This window comes from Mus caroli, unplaced genomic scaffold (genome assembly GCF_978045245.1).
Source record: "Mus caroli unplaced genomic scaffold, Mus_caroli_1 scaffold_9, whole genome shotgun sequence".
In the NCBI taxonomy this organism is placed as follows: domain Eukaryota; kingdom Metazoa; phylum Chordata; class Mammalia; order Rodentia; family Muridae; genus Mus; species Mus caroli.
Window position 1 is genome coordinate 17,640,041 of NW_028227264.1, and position 16,462 is coordinate 17,656,502.

The 16,462-nt window shown below is 42.1% G+C and overlaps 1 protein-coding gene across 4 annotated transcripts in view; it reads right to left on the minus strand.

Annotated features, from left to right (window-relative positions):
* Positions 1-16,462, minus strand: part of Pde7b (phosphodiesterase 7B) — a 334,788-nt gene that overhangs the window by 11,724 nt on the left and 306,602 nt on the right. For all 4 annotated transcript variants that reach the window (XM_085842676.1, XM_021174159.3, XM_021174160.3 and 1 more), the window contains 3 exons: positions 9,584-9,675; positions 3,856-4,000; positions 1,213-1,309 (listed from right to left, as the gene is read on the minus strand). In XM_085842676.1, coding sequence (XP_085698802.1) covers positions 1,213-1,309; positions 3,856-4,000; positions 9,584-9,675 — 334 coding nt within the window. The remainder of the gene's footprint in view (positions 1-1,212; positions 1,310-3,855; positions 4,001-9,583; positions 9,676-16,462) is intronic.

A 16,462-nucleotide genomic window follows, 5' to 3' on the forward strand; every position in this document is an offset into this window, starting at 1 on the left:
AACTTAAAACCCTCTCTGCGCCAACTTCACCATGCTTACTTTTGTTCTCAGTGGAGACTTTATGTCTTGGCCAACAAGAACTGCGATTCTAACTTCTCATGACTCATATTGAGTGCACATGAAATTCCAGAGGCACAGAAGTCACGTGAGCACTTTTACTCCTGGACTGTGACAGTGAGCAGAGTCTCTGGCCTTGTGTGAACCCAGCCCTACTCTGTCTTCTGTCATTGGAACCACCGAGATGTCACTGACACATCTTTCAGTGGACATTTTTCCAAAAGGCTCACTGTTGCTGTCTGACCTCCTCACAGAGCTGGTATGTGGGACACTTCAAGCTTTATTTGTTCCCAGTCTCTTAAACCTGATGCTGTCACTAGCACGAGGGCCCTGCTGGTGCCCGAGCAAACATTGTGAATGTTGAAACCCAGCCTGAAGAATCAAGCCTGTGTGTAAAGGCCTACTTCCCACCCAGCATCAAGATTCTGCTTGCTGATTTACTGCCTTCCTTATGAAGGAAGGTAACCTTTGAAAAAAAATTATGGTCTACCTTAGGGCCATTCAGCATTCCACAGTAAAACCCACATGTGTTATTGTTGAAACTGAATTCAAATGGTCTAACTCTTGTAAACTCTTGTTAGTTCTTGGCTAACTTTGACCTGTATCATTGGAAGTTTTAAGAACCAGAGAAAAAGGCATACAAGAGGCTCTGAATTATTCTCTCAGAATGGAAGACATTGACTTCCAAACAATGCTTAGCCTTCAGGCTGTGCTCAGCTCATTCAAATGAAGGTCAGAGCAAAAATCAAACTTGTCTGCCATACTGTTACAGTCACAGGGGACACACACACACACACACACACACACACACACACACACACACGCTTGGCTGTTTGTATGTATCTCAGCAAATATGTGAACATATACATATACACACATATATGGCTGTCTGTGTCTGTATGTGTATGTGCATCTTGCTTTGATTCATTGTGTTGTGTTGTTATTACCTGTTTCCATAATAAGTCTGTGATATTTATTATATTTATTTAAGTCTTTCTTCCCCATTAAAGGGTTGGATGAGTCACAAGAAAGTTAAAGGAGAAGGCTAGGATAATTAGAGCAGATGAAAGGATAGATGTTAGCCGCTCCTGTTTTATTGGGAGAACCGTCCAAAAGGAGTCAGGAGAGGAAGCCTTGGCTGTGGGTTCTACCAACCTTGTCTGTAGAATTCCTCACAGACCCTTTCACTCCACTGCTTGCTCATCTCCCAGATACGACAAGGATTGCAAATGTCAGCACACTTCAAGGCGATCTGAGAATTGACAGGGCACAGAGACAGGGCGGTTAGAGAGAATGTTCCTTCATTTGCAAATGTACCCAAGCCAAAGGTGCTGCAAGGTCCGCCTGTCTGTCTCAAGTACCAAGCCCATGTTTACAGAGGACCTCCGGGACATGCTTTATCAGGAGACAACTGTTATTCACAACTGCACAAAGCCCTTCATTCAGAACCCCCCACGTTATAACAATGAGAAGAGAAGAGTCACCATTCGAGGGCACAGAGCTTCCTGGAGAGGACTCAGGTGGGCAAGCCAATGAAAGCCCTGGTCTGGCTCCTTATGTTATTCTATCCCTCTGAGACAGGTTGTTGCAGGGATCTGGCCAGACTCAAATATGATCACTGAAAGTCACTGTTCTTATTTTTCCATTGAATTTTAAAATTATTCTATTTGTTAAATTATATTAATTTTCTATAATTATAAACAAATAAAACAATAATAATTTATTAAACTATTCATACATTACATCCTGGTGGTAGTTTCCCCTCCTTCTTTCCCTCCCCCTGCCACCTCCATCTCCCCCACCTCTCCCCTCCGCATCCACTTCTCTTCCATTTCCTTTGAGAAAAGGGCAGGCCTTCCAGAGATATCAACCAAACATGGCATATATCAAATTTCAATAAGGCTAGGCACTTCCCTTATATTAAGGCTGGACTAGGCAACCCAGTAGGAGGAAAAGGGTCCCCCAAAGCAGGCAAAACTGTCAGAGACAGCCCCCCCCCCCACTCCCTCTGTTAGGAGTCCCATAAAAACACCAAGCTATACAACTATAACAAATCTACGGAGGACCTAGGTTAGATCCATGCAGCCTCCCTGGTTGTCAGTTCAGTCTCAGATGGAAGATACTCTCACGTTGACACTCTCTGTGTATGTCTTAAAGCGTGTTTGCATGTACATGTCTGTGTAGTATAAACATGCTTAGACTGCCAGCCAAGATACTACTAAGTCATATTAAACCTGGCAGTCTTGTGTTTCCGACTTGGGTTACCAGACATCGCTCTGGATCTGGGGTGTCTGTTTGGTTTTGTTAGTAGTGATGATTCTAGGAGAGTTCTCTTGAATTCCCATATAAGAAGGTTCTCCTTTTTGACCACCAACTACTAAGACACTGCAGCCTGGAGACCTGCCCACTAGCAGTGTTTATTGCTGTAACATATTTCTTTAGACCACAGAGTAGCCAGGAGTGTTGGGGTCTAGGAGAGCCTTAGATGGCACTAGCATATAAATCTACTTGTTTACTCTTTGGCTAGAAGGGGCACCAGCACATGTGTTGGCTAGGTAAGGGGCAGAAGTCCTTTAGGGGATTTTAAAGATTCCTTTGAGTTAGCAAGGGTTTCTTTTGAAATGCAGGGTTAAATATTTCAGTTACAAGTTGCTCTGAGCCATTTAAGTCAACATCTGGCTCATCCTTGAGCATTCAGGTACTAAGCTTTAAGCACTTAGGTACTAAGCTTTAAGTATTTAGAATCCTGGTTTAGAAAGAAGGGGATGAGTATAGCTCTACACCTGCAGGTTGAGTAGTTCCTGCATGACTGAGCTCTTTGGGTAGCTACAATGTAAAGGCCTGGAACAAAATGACTATGGTTCAGACTCTGGTTAACGTTGGTCTGTCTAGATAAGTTCAGGGTCCATCCCTGGGCATGCAGTCATCTGTGCCAAAGGGACCAGGATGATGAGAGAAAACATGAAGAAGGCTCTCACTTGGACACTGGGCCAAACTTTCGTTCTTAGGTTGACTACATCCCTCTTTTTTGCATAAGTGGCTTCTTGCCATGGGGTAAAGCAGAAAGGGTTGGACTCGCTGTGTCAATCCTGGTGAAGGCCATCCCTCCAGGGTGTGATTCCTAGCAGTGTGTTTTTTTTTTTGTAAAGTAGTACCGATACAGGGGTGTAGAATCATCCCCATATGACCATATATCTGAATGCTCAGTTTCCTGTGGTGGAACTGTTTGGCAAGGATTAGGGGGTGTGGCCTTGTTGGAGAGGTGTGTTAGTGGGGGCAGACTTTGAGTTTCAGAAACCCACATCATTCACAGTTCTCTCTTGCCCTCTCCCCCTCTCCTCCTCTTCTCCTCTCTCTGCCATGCTACTGTCTCAACATGTAAGCTCTCAGCTGCTGCTCCAGTGCCATGCCTGTGCACATTGCCAGGCTCTCTGCTACAACTGTCATGGACTCACCCCCTGAAACTGTAAGCAAGTCTCCAATTAAACGTTTTCTTCACAGGGATAGAATAGTAACTAAGACAAAGGGTTGTATGCTTACTGGCACATGCAACCTGCCATTGAGGTTACTCTGTGATGAGGCAGTTGCCAAACAAGGAAAACCGAGAGATTTTCCACTTTCTGAAACCTTGTTTTGGCTTGTTTGGAAAGCACTTAACAGCTGCATGTCTTTCAGAGTTTTTAACAAAGTAGGTCACGACTCTTTACCATGGCTTGCAGCTCCTCAAACGTGCTAAAATCATTGATTGCATCCCTAAGTGTTTTCACTTGGCCAGGCTAGGTGGCTTTTGTTGCTTACCTGAAGCATAAAGTGTCTGTCCTGTACATTCTCCAGTCTCAAATCTTTATTGTGGAGGTGAGCTTTTAAGCGGGTCAGAAACTCATTCTGTCTGTTGATATCCGTGGCCAAGATGAGGGAGCCCAGCTGCTGTTCAATATCCTGTCTGCATCCCCAAGAACAAAAGAGAGAGTCACACTCACATAGCAAAACCCACTCAGAGTGATTGATTCTCGCACCACCCCGTGGCTTGACTCTTTAGCCTTTAATGTGTTTATCACACAGTACCCCAGTCCCTCACAGTCTGAGAGTGAGTCTTCTGTCAGGGCTTCACGTGGATGAAGTTGTGTTCATTACAGATTCCCACAGTTGTCATGGGGGAAATTTGAAAGAGTGAGAAAGAAAAGCATGCCTTAAAAGGGACACAAAAAGACTTGGAAAAAAAATCACAGGAATTTGGGTTATGCTTTCTGAGAGTTCAAAGTAGCTTGAAGATAAGATGGTCATAGAGAAAGAAAAGGTGGTAGCAATGCTCTCAATGTTTAAAAATATTTATTTTTAACTCTTATTTATATGTATGTATATATGCATCTGTGTGTGTGTCATGTCACATATATGACAATACCCACAGTGGCCAGAGAGGGCATTGGATTCTTTCTGCAGCTGAAGATACAGGTGGCTGTGAGCTCCAGTGGGTGCTGTGCACTGAACTCAAGTCCTCTGAAAGAGCAATAAGTGCAGTTAACTAGTCAGCCATCTTTCCAGACCAATGGTCATAATTTGGTAATGGAGATGGCACTATGGGATGGAATGGGTCAGTAATAATACAAAATAGACTGGCAGCAAGAGACAGTAGACATTAAAAGCAAAACAGGTGATTAAGATGCCAGGGCTATACAGAGAAACCCTGTCTCGAAAAACCAAAAAAAAAAAAAAAATGCCACTGCAAACTGGCAGGAAAGAGACATGTTAGGATACAGATGGCCCAGGAGAAATGGGGCACTTTATAAAAATAGGTCAGAGCTTTGCTTCTCACGTAGAAATCAGTCAGGAGGAGGGGGGACTGGTCAGTAACTGTGTTTAAAGTTCACGTGTAGGAATGGAATGTGTTGGAGCAGCATTGCATAGGTCATGGCCGTGCCATTTAGTGAGTCAAGATAGCTGTAAAGGAACACTGTCTGCCAGTGTCCTAGGGGATCCCCCTGCCTCCTCCATTGGCCCCTCTCTCCAGCAAGCCTGCTGTAACTACCCTTGGCTCTTTTTCTACTTACAATAACTTTGCTACTGTGCATGTTTAACAAAATGCCCATACTTCAGCTCCTTCCAAACTTTAAGTTATATGGTATATAATATAACAAATAATATGGCATATATTAATATGTCTTGCCACCCCATTTTGTAGTTGGGCTTTGTATTATTTTTTTTAACATAATTTTATTCTTTGGGAATTTCATACACGTGTATAATGTATTTTCACTGGAACCCCCTCCCCCTTCCCTTCAGCTCTTCCTAGACCCCTCACCCTGGGCCTCCTCTCTCTCAAGTTTATGCCCCTCCCCCTTTTTGTTTAACTTGAGTGCAGTTGGTGCTGCTGGTATGTACATGGGTGTACATACAAGACTAGAGCATGTTGCCTCTTTTGTTGTTGTTTTGAGACAGGATTTCATATAGTCCAGGTAAGGCCTTAAGGTACTGTGTAGCAAGGATGACCTTGAACTCTGGCTCTCCTGCCTCTACCTCCCAAATGCTGGAATTTCAGTACTATACCACCATGCCTGGCTCATGTCTTGTATTTTTGGCTTGAGATTATGTTTTCAAATTCACCTGTGTTGACGTGTAGGCTCTAATATGTAATTTTCATCAGAACACTGTATTCCATTTACTATAGCACGAATCTATGTTTGGTGGCCACTCCAGTTTCTTCTAGTTTCTGACCACTATGAGGAATTCCCCATAAAAACACCTCCTGGGCCTCTCTTACCAGTGATGGCTGATTAGGCCATCTTCTGCTACATATGCAACTAGAGACACGATCTCTGGGGGGTACTGGTTAGTTCATATTGTTGTTCCACCTATAGGGTTGCAGACCCCTTCAGCTCCTTGGGTGCTTTCTCTAGCTTCTCCATTGGGGGCCCTGTGTTCTGTCCTATAGATGACTGTGAGCATCAACTTCTAGGTCTTGCAAACTTTATATGCCCTAGTACAGGGGAACGCCAGGACCAAGAAGTGGGAGTGGGTGGGTAGGGGAGCAGGGCACGGGGGGGGGGGGGGGAGGGTATAGGGAACTTTTGGGATAGCATTTGAAATGTAAAAAAAGAAAATATCTAATAAAAAAACATTGGCTTTGCTTGACTTTAAAAAAAAAAAAACCCGCCTCCTGGATGATAAGCACACACAGCCTTTATACTTTTAAGTATGCTTTGGGCAGCACAATAGCTGGGCAGCTGCCATCCCTCCATGCTGTTATTGGACAAAAAGGGGGATTGTTGATGTTTTGTCTTTTACTGTCTATTGTAATGATAAGTGCAGGTCCCCTAAACCTAGAGTCTACATGTAGGCCCTGGGACCCGCCTCCAAGTTAATTCTGATTGGTAAATAAAGATACCATCAGCCAATAGCTGAGGAGAAGAGACATAGGTGGCGTTGAGGTTTTTATGGCCTTAAGGAGAACACCATGAAGAAAAAAATAGAAGTCACTATAGAATAAAAGAAGAGTGTAGAGGAGAGGAGAGAGGAGAAAGGAGAGCCGCTATGGGTTAGCTGAGCCATAAAACCATGACTATGTGGGCTGGCCAATCAGAGCTAAGAGCAGCTCAGATAAAACATAGTAAGTAATAACTTGGGTTATAGATAAGAAGGTAGATTCTAACCTCACGGAGGGTAGGCAATTGCCCAACTATTGTGCTGCCTAAGACATGTTTAAAAATATAAATACAGTGTGTGTCTTTCATCCAAAATCATAAATGGTGTAGCCCCACACTGGGATTTCTAACATTTTTATTATAAACTACAAGTAAAGTTAGAATCAAAACATCTGATGGGCACCTTGAAAACTACTGAGTACTAGTTTAAAACTTTCAGCATATAGATATCGATGGATTACTGTCTCAAGCACAATACAACACTAGTTTTATGTTTCCTTTTAGTTTACCTTTATTATTATTATTATTATTTTAAGATTTACTTATTTATTTTATGTATGTGAGTACAAAGTCACTGTCTTCAGACACACCAGAAGAGGGCATCAGATCCCATTACGGATGGTTGTGAGCCACCATGTGGTTGCTGGGAATTGAACTCAGGACCCCTGGAAGAGCAGTCAGTGCTCTTAACCTCTGAGCTATCTTTCCAGCCCCCTACTTTTATTATAAAAAAAATAAAAATAAAAAAATGTTATTTATAATGAAATAATTTTGAAACCACCTAATTTCTAAACAATAGTGAATAATTACATCTATTTGGATACAATATTGACAAGTAATCAATACAATAACTTTCAGTAACTTATTGGATGATGTAAAAAAAGCCTTCTTAGTAAAGGTACAGTATTAGGCTAGAAAGTATAATGCAAGGCAGGTGTGGCCATCATTTTCCTTAATCTCACCACTTGAGAGACTGAGGCAAGAGAAATGTTGTAAGTTTGAAGTCAGCCTGGGTTACAGGGAAGATCCTGTCTCAAACAGTCTAAACAGAAGGATGGAGAAATGTCCAGTGGTTGAGCACACTTGCTGTTCTTGCCGAGGACTTGAGTTCGGTTCCTACCGCCCACACTGGAGGCTCACCAGGGCTTGTAACTAACTCTAGCTCCAGTAATGACATCCTCTTCTGGCCCCTGAGTGTACCTGAATGCATGTGGTGTACATACAACCAAGCAGTCATACACATAAGCAAAACAAAAACCAAACCAAACCCTGAAAAGAACAACAAAGGCTGCACACAGGTCTTGCACTGTGCTAAAATGTGGTTGCACTAAAGATACTGAAAGGAAATATAGCTGCGGGGCTAATGCTGACTGTCCTCGTAGATTGTTGTCAGTACTTGTGTTTTCCTTCTTTGAAAAAGTGAAGCTGTCGGTATTCTGTCTACTTTTTGTTCTTCAAAAGCAACAACTCGTCAAACGAGTACTTTTCTCGACTTTCTGTAGTTACCGCATTTAACGTATCTGGCTTTTAAAGGTCAGAGAAATAACCTTAAATGACTTCCTTGAGGGTAGAAAAGCTAATAATGATGAATATAAGTTTTGTTATAAAGTCCATTCACAATCATTACTGTGTAACGATTGGTCTTCCAGCAACAGCAATTTGCAACACAGTACCTCACAAAGACACTGTGGCTCAGAGACAAATGGTATTTTAGTGCAGCCCCTGGAAGTGAGTGTGTGAGTGTGAGTGTGAGTGTGAGGGTCCTAACCGAAACAGCAAAGGTTAGTGGGACGGTTTGGGGACAGTTGGTCACACTGGGTCCTTTGCTGCTTCTTTCCCAATTATTCTTTATTATATTCTTTTTCTGTCCACCTTCCTTCCTTTCTGTTTTTTTCTTTAAACTTTATTTTTTCTTTTTAATTTCCAGAGGGTTAAAAAGAGCTCAGTTCCTCCTGTAAGCTGAACATTCCTTCCAGAGCTGGGGACACCCGTGGAATGCATAGAGGTCCCAGAAAAATACATATGAGTGCAGAGAATTCTGCCTGTCCTGTAGCAGAACGCCACTCTGACCTGGATCTAAGCTGCCACGTGTTGCTAAGACGATGGTTGATTTTGTCACTTGCCTAATTCCCTTGGGTTCTATACACTTCCATAAAAGAGATCAGAATTAGTGGTGGTGTTGTAAAACAGTGTTTTGGCTGAGTTGGGGCCATGAGAAAAATGAGTAAGATTCAGGCCAGAAAAGCAGTAGACTGTGAAAAGTATTATTTTCTGCTGGGCATGGTGGTGTACACTTTTAATTTAAGCACTTGGGGGCGGGGAGAGGCAGGAGGATCTCTGAGTTCAGGGCCATCCTGGTCTATAGAGCAAGTTCCAGGCAAGTCAGGGATGCACAGAGAAACCCTGTCCTGGAAAAATAAATAAATAAAAAGACAAACAAACAAACAACCCCAAAAGACATTAAGTGGTTCAGTGACAAAAAATGGTCGGTCAAGTCAGCTAACAATTCCTTTAAATTTATTTTTCCTGATTTAATTTTTGAAGATGAGTTTTTCTCTGTAGCCCAGGCTACCCTCAGTCTCACACTGGTCCTCCTGCCTCAGCTTTCACATTGCTAGGAATATAGTAATGAGTTACACATGGCTTAACAAAACATTTCTGACTCCTCCTTTGCCGGGAGACTGGCGACGATAGTGCACACTTAACTGGACTAGTCCTTAGTCTAGTTTGCAAATTCCTGTGTTCTTTCTTGACAAATATTTACTCTTTGTATCTAAACGGGAGGACGGTTTTGCTAACATAAGGGACAGGAATTTGGCAGAGCAGAGCCTTGTTGCTGAAGAGTGTGAAAGCAGGGGGCTGTTTGTTATCCTTTCCTCCGACTTTAGGTCACAGACCATCTGAGGCCTTTTCAAAGTGCACGCAGAGTCTGGTTTCTAGGATTCAGTCAGTACCTGACAGCAATTCTCTGGCTGGACAATCAAGTGAGGGCAGGAAACCCAGCAGCTGGCTCCCCGCTACGGATGCAGGGTCCCCAGCCTGCCCTGGAGAACGTGACTTATCTTTACTGTGTGCACATCAGTCTGCTTCATCTCTAGAGCACTTACGTCATTTCCTTTGGCAAGTGAGCCAGGAGCCGTGATTCTCGAAGCATGCCAATTGTAGATCGCCAGTGGTGATTCTCCAGTACAGACATATTCTAGAAAGAAAGAAAACACAAGCTATAAAGGGGACAAGAGCTCGATAACGATCTTTCACAGCTGAGCACACCTTGAGGACAGCCAATATTTTCTTTCCAGACAAAGGCCCAGTAAAGAAAACAAAAGTGAAAAACCCCTGGCCTCATCCTCAGACTGCAGTGACGTTTGGGGATGCAGGGTCCCTTGGAGTCTAGGTTGACTAATTCTGTTGATTCTGTCCCTGCTTTCTACAGCTCCCTCAGGCGACCCTACATGTAGAAGAGCAGAGTGAAGCAGTTGAAACAGGTCAAAATAGGTGTCAGCGCTCTACAGTTCTGACTTCTACCGAGACTGTTTGATCAAACCAAGCAGAGGCAGTTGTCACAGTCTGATCTGCTGTGCTGACCATACCTGATAAGATCGTCCTATACTCCCATGGCCCCTGACAGCACATCAGACTTCTGAGTCCGATTGTTTTGGTTATTGGGTAGGTGGATACACACACACACACACACACACACACACACACACACACACACACACAAGTTCAGATATCTTCGGAGGTCATAGAGGACATCGGATCTTCTGTAGCTGGATTACTGGTAGTTATAAACCGTTGGACTCTACTGTTCTGACTGTGTCCTCTGCAAGAGTGGCATGAACTCTTACCAGCTGAGCCATCTCTGCAGCCACCAGGAATGAATTTTTATGTGCACTAAGGTTTAAGAACTACTGCTAAGGGGATAGCTTTGTCTACCATCCTGCCGTCCTGATAAGAATCTTGGCATTTAGCCTTTGAAGTCTGTGAAATGAAATCTACAGTCACTCCCTTGTCCAGTTATTTTGATAAATCTCACTTTGGGGAACATCTATTATGTTTAGCTTCTCCCCTGAACTTACTGTTAGTGTAAGTTTTTCTTTTTCTTTCTGTTTTTGGTTTTCCTAAAATAGAGTCACAGAATTTACAGGCTGTCTTTGAAGTCAACATCTAGCCCAGGCTAGCCTTTAACTATCAGTCTTCCTGCTTTGACCTGCTAAGTTCTGGGATTATAGGTGTATACCACCAAGCCTGGCCTCTGCACTATTTTAAGAGTAATTTTAACTTCATAAAAATATAAAAAATAACATTATTTAAAAGTGAAAGAAAACTGTTCAGTTGCATTTACACGAGGTACCTTATATAGTGACAGTCATAGGGACAGAAAGAGGGATGGTGGTTGGTGGAGGGACAGGAGGATGGGAGCTTTTGCCTAATGGATATAGAACTTTATAAGATGTTCTAAAGATACAGGGTCATGATGGCTGCATATCATTATAGCTGCACTTGATTAATGATTGATGTGGAAGGGGGCACACTTACTTGGGGGCAGTGCCAGCCCTGGACATGTGGTCCTAGGTAAGCTAAGAAAGTCTGCTAAGCAAGCCAGGGGAGCAAGCTATAGCTGCTCTCAACACCACTGAACCCCACCCTGCAGAGTGTTGAGATGGTATACCTTACCACAGTTGAAAAAATAGGAAGGGACAGAAGCAAGGATAACCATTGCTCTTGCTTGCTTCTTCTTACTGTGGCAAAGACCATGACAAAAAGTGACTGGGGGGAAAGGGTTTATCTTTCTCATAACTTACAGTCCTTCACCGAGGGAAGTCAGAGGGAGAACCCGGAGGCAGGAACCGAAGGGAGGCCAGAGAACATTGCTGATTAGTTTGCTCCTGTGGCTTGCTTAGCCGGCTTCCTCAACTCACCCTGGACCACGTGTCCAGGAGTAAGCACTACCCCCAAGTGAGCTGGGCTCTTACATATCAATCATTAATCAACAAATAAATGCCCTAAATACTCGCCTACTGGCCAATTCTTTGGAGGCATTTTCTTAATTGAGATTTCTTTTCCCAGATAACTAGCTAAGAAAAAAAAAACAAAACACCAAACCAGATCAAAACAAATCATCCAGTCTCCAACTTGTTTTTAGCAAATGGAAAGAGGCCCTGTAAGTGACACACACACACACACACACACACACACACACACACCTATTCTTGCTCTTACATCTCTCTATGACTCTCCTGTGATGAGCTTTCTGAGACTCTTCTTTAAGCCCATTCTTGGCGCGACTCTGCATTGCAATCATCTCTTTCTTGCCAAGCAGTTGTTATTTTTATTTACCACTTGACCATGTTTGAACCAGTGATGAAATTTTATTACTTTCACCCTCTGGTCGATTATTTCCTTTTGGGCATGAGCCAAACTAACAAAAGAGAGTGTTTGTTAGAAGTAACGTGCTAGACTAATTTGTTCTGATTGTAAAGATTTATGAGCATAGAGAGCGCTAGGTTAGCGTGATGTAACAGATGTTCAATCCTGCAGTGACATTTAATTCAGTTGCTCATGAGTTCACTTGCCAGACTCAGTCAAGCGGATATAGACACGAGCTACCTCACATGAGTTCTTCAGGGGGCCAAAAATTGTAACAAGACCTAATGACAAATGACACTACATCTCTGTTGAATGGAATAGGAGCATCAGGAGGCTGGCCTGAGGCGGTGTTTTGTGTGCCAGCCTGACTTAACATCTTCATTAAGGATCTTCTGCAGATGGACTGTGAGGAAACTTGGGGAATTTGCTGGTGAAGTGTATTTGGATAGGAGCACCAAGGGAACGAGAGGAGACTGAGCAGGCTGGGAAGCCAGCACCAGTGAAAGACAGTGTCAGAGTGCAAACAGACTCATGTGGGAAGGGGCTTATACAGACGACAGATTGGTCAGTATGGTGTAGGGACCGGGGCCACTCGTCTGCCTTCAAGACAGTAAGGAATGGAGAACAGTGAAGAGAAGGGGTACACCAAGCTGTATCTTTGGGTCAAGCACTTTATTTAACTTTATTAACCCTCATGTAGCCCTTGGATGGTCTTACATCAGGTATAATAACCCGTGAGGCTAGCACCCCATTTGTGACTGGTTAAGGAACATCTTCAACTCATGCCAGTATTGAAACCTGGGAGTTTGCACAGCCTTCCTGTTGCCTCCTGAGAATCTTCTCTGTGCTGTATCTGAGTACCCAGAAGCCAGAGCTTCATGCGCTCACAAACACCTATAATTAGATTTAATTTTGCCCTCGCTTTTCAGAATTGATAACTAAAAATGTAAGTCATCCAGTTGTGCTCTGCTTATTTGTAAACATTAGCATTTTAACACCATATTTTTGCATATTAAATGTATTCAGAGAATCAAAATATCATTTACTTTTAATGCCCATTCATTTCTCCTTGAAAAAAAAAGGCACATGAATAATATATTATTGAAGTTAGAAATCTTAAATCAAAGTTTACCACTGTTACTGCTGTTCTTGCCTATCTTTTGGTTACGGGAATTGATCCTAAGACCTCATCCATGCCAAGCTAGGCATATGCTCTACTTCTGAGCTAAACCACCAGCCCAGATCTTTCATTTTCAGTCGGTTCCTCATAGAGATTTATTATTTAGTTACTGATTTTTATGTGTGTGTGGTATGTGCCTGTGTGTGTATGTGTGCCTGTGCATGTGTATCTGCGGAACTTACCAAGCTGGATGGAGAGATTTCAGAGTTCTGAGTCAGAGAGTCTCCATGAGAAGAGAACAGGCCAGCCATACCCATCAGTGCCTGGCCAGTGCCAGATAGCATGAATTGCATCTTTTTAAAATATTTCCTTCAACAGGTGGCAAACCAACATGCTGGGCAAGAATCAACTAGAAATGTAAGATTATTAGCCTGAGAGTTAGAGTTTTATTTACTAAGTGAGAGAAAGGTGGTGCTGGGACGAGTCACGTGGACTCAAGCATGGGAATCTTGAAACAAAGAAAGAGAGCTCTGAGGTCCCCGGCTCTGGAAAGAGACAAGATGGCTGCCCTGAGTCAGAGAATCAGAGAATGGAAGCTGCCTACATCTTGGGGCAGATATTGATTTAACTGTAAATTTATAAAATTGGGATTATTTGCTTTTAGGATAGATTTATTTACAGATTTTGTCTGAATCATGTGGGGAATTTTGCCCGCAGTTTGGAACTATAGTAGAGAAAATTAGTCACTGACTCCAAGTAGAGAGGGCAGCGATAATTACCTGCTATAATCAGGTATTAATTATAAATGTCTGTGGCTCCAGGCAGAGAGTTGAACAGACAGATGGTATAACAGGATGGCTGCTCTAGGCAGAGAGCTTAACAAGTAAAAACTACCTGCTTCCTATAGGTAGATATTAGTGAAAGTTTGAATTAATTGCTTTAAAGATGGTATAGAGATATACTGCTCTAATAATTCTTACAGGATACTCAAATTCTGTCTAGCGTGGGCTCCATGGGAATCTTGGATTTAAGTTCTGGTTTGACAACCTGCCTGCTTATAATAGATATGTTGTATATTCAGGTATAGATAGAAGTGTGAATCAATTGTTTTAAAGATGGTATAATAAAGTCTATAGGAGACTCAGATTCTCCAATGTGGGCTTCACGGGAATTTTAGGTTAATATCCTGATATGACAAACTAGAAAGGCCTAAATAGGCTCATACAGTATTTGTTTAGTTTACTTCATTTGTTTTAATTTGTTTTTATTATAAAAATGAGTGTGATTTTGAGTATTGTGGTTGCTTTATTGTTCCTCTGGGACAGAGGGCAAGCTACAGGCTTTCCTGGTTGCTAGCTGAAGGATTTGCTGATTTGGGAAAAAGGTTTTGTCTTTGTGTTTTTAGAAAAGGTGATTAGGCTCTGCACATGCACACCTTCCAGAGCTCTATGGATCAGATTTGATTGAGGGCGACCGCCAGAGGACTAGATTCCAGAGAATCAAACAAAAAAGTTATCTTGATGATACTAAAATTTTGTTTTGAGATTTGTATATTACAGAATATACAGCCTTGGTGAGTCCCATCGTCAGACATGGTGAACTGACCTGCTTGAACTCCTGATGTCTTAGACTTTCAGCCGGATTCAGTCAGGACACAGACATCAGAGACTAAAACAATCATTGGTGTTGCCTTCTTAAGGCCAACCAACTCCCCCATTTTACCTCCCCTCCCTCCCCTTCAAAGATATTTCAATGCTTTATTCAGCTGGAAGAAGTTATGAAGAATAGACAACCCAGTTCCTTGGGCTTTGGGGCTAGAGGAGGTTATTCTAATTCTGGGGAATTTAGAAATGGCCATAATTGGAACAGGGAGGAAATAGACTTGGTTAGACTTGATTGTGTAGCCATGATCTCATTTGGTAGAAATCTTTACAATAGTTACTAAGTTGAAGACATAATTTCTTATTTTGATACAGAATTCATTTTGATATATAATCAAGGTTTTCATTGGTATAAATTTCTTCTACTGATATAAAAAATTTAAAAGTACAAGGCTTGAGCACAATCCTTTTATAAATGCCATTACAAACTGATCTGAGATGTTTAAGCCTGTGAGTTAAGGGCCAGACAGCAAATTCATTGCTCTGAGTTTATTGTTAGGGTGTTTTCAGATAATCAGAAACAGCTGAGAGTAGTTAATGGACAACAGCCCAGATTACTTTACATAGATAGTTGGTTTTCAAACATGTCAGAAATCCACAAAATGTGACATTTAGTGTTATTTATTCTTTTGTTGTTGAGATATATCTGCTCCTAGCAGCTTCCCTTTTATGGATTCAAAAAAGAAATCAAGCGTCTCTATCTCCAAGCAAGTTGTACATCAAGGCTAGGTAGCCACTGGGCAGAAATTGCCTATTCATCTACAGACAAAGTACTGTCCACAAAAAGGACATACTATGTGGAATAGTCGACTGATAATCTCTGCCAAGTCAGGGTAATCAGTCCTTCGAAATTCTGCATTACAAATGTCTGTGAGATGATCCTGGGCCAGACGGCTGAAGAGTGATGCTGCAACTTCCTGATATACTGGGGCTGTATAGGTAAACTGCTGTCTCTACAACTTGTCTCAGTTTTGGAAGATGTGTTAGGCTCCTATATTTTCAGATAATGTTGGTCATTCTCAGATTTCTGATGGGTTGAAAGACTAGTTGTATTCTCATAGCCAACCCAGGCTATTTAGCTTGAGAGAACATATCTGAGAAGATAGTTTTCAGATAGTATACAAGCCAAACAAGGACATAACAGATAATGGATTTATAAGCCTTTTTAAAGTTAGGATAGATAACAGTGTTCTAGTTAATTGACAAAAAATATGGACTGGGTGTTAGGTGTGTCTTATACCTTATAATTACAAAATGGTAAAAGTTGTGATCAATTTATATTTGAGAGAAAAGTTTTTTGTTTTTTTTTTAAATTTGGACAGAAAGGGTAAATTGTAGCAGAATTTCCCCCCAATTAATTTAAATATTAATACAAGAAGAAGCCTGTGATTGACAGGGAAAAGGAAGGCAGAACGAAGAGTTTCAGAGACAGAAACAGGGTCAGGAAGAGAAGAGAAGGATACAGGGAGAGGAGGAAGGAAGATGGAGTAAGAGAAAGATGATCCAGATTCCGTGTGGCTTTAAATAACCGCAGGTAGCTACAAATATCATAAAAGGATTAGAATGACTGGGATAACTTGTCTAATCTAGGTGGGCAGCTTGTATCATTATCAACTGGCTCTAAAATTATTGTGTGGGTGTCTTTTGAATTGAGAATTTATTGACATATAAAACTAACTGTTAATTATAAGCTTTAAGAGTTTTGATTTACTGGGTTAAGGGGATTTGTGACAGCTAGCCGCAGGGGGTGAATGGCTGGGAAGGTACAAGAGGCTCTGAGGCAGGTGAACCGGAGCTGGGAAGACTGCTGCCTGGGGCTAACCCTGGAGGCAGCG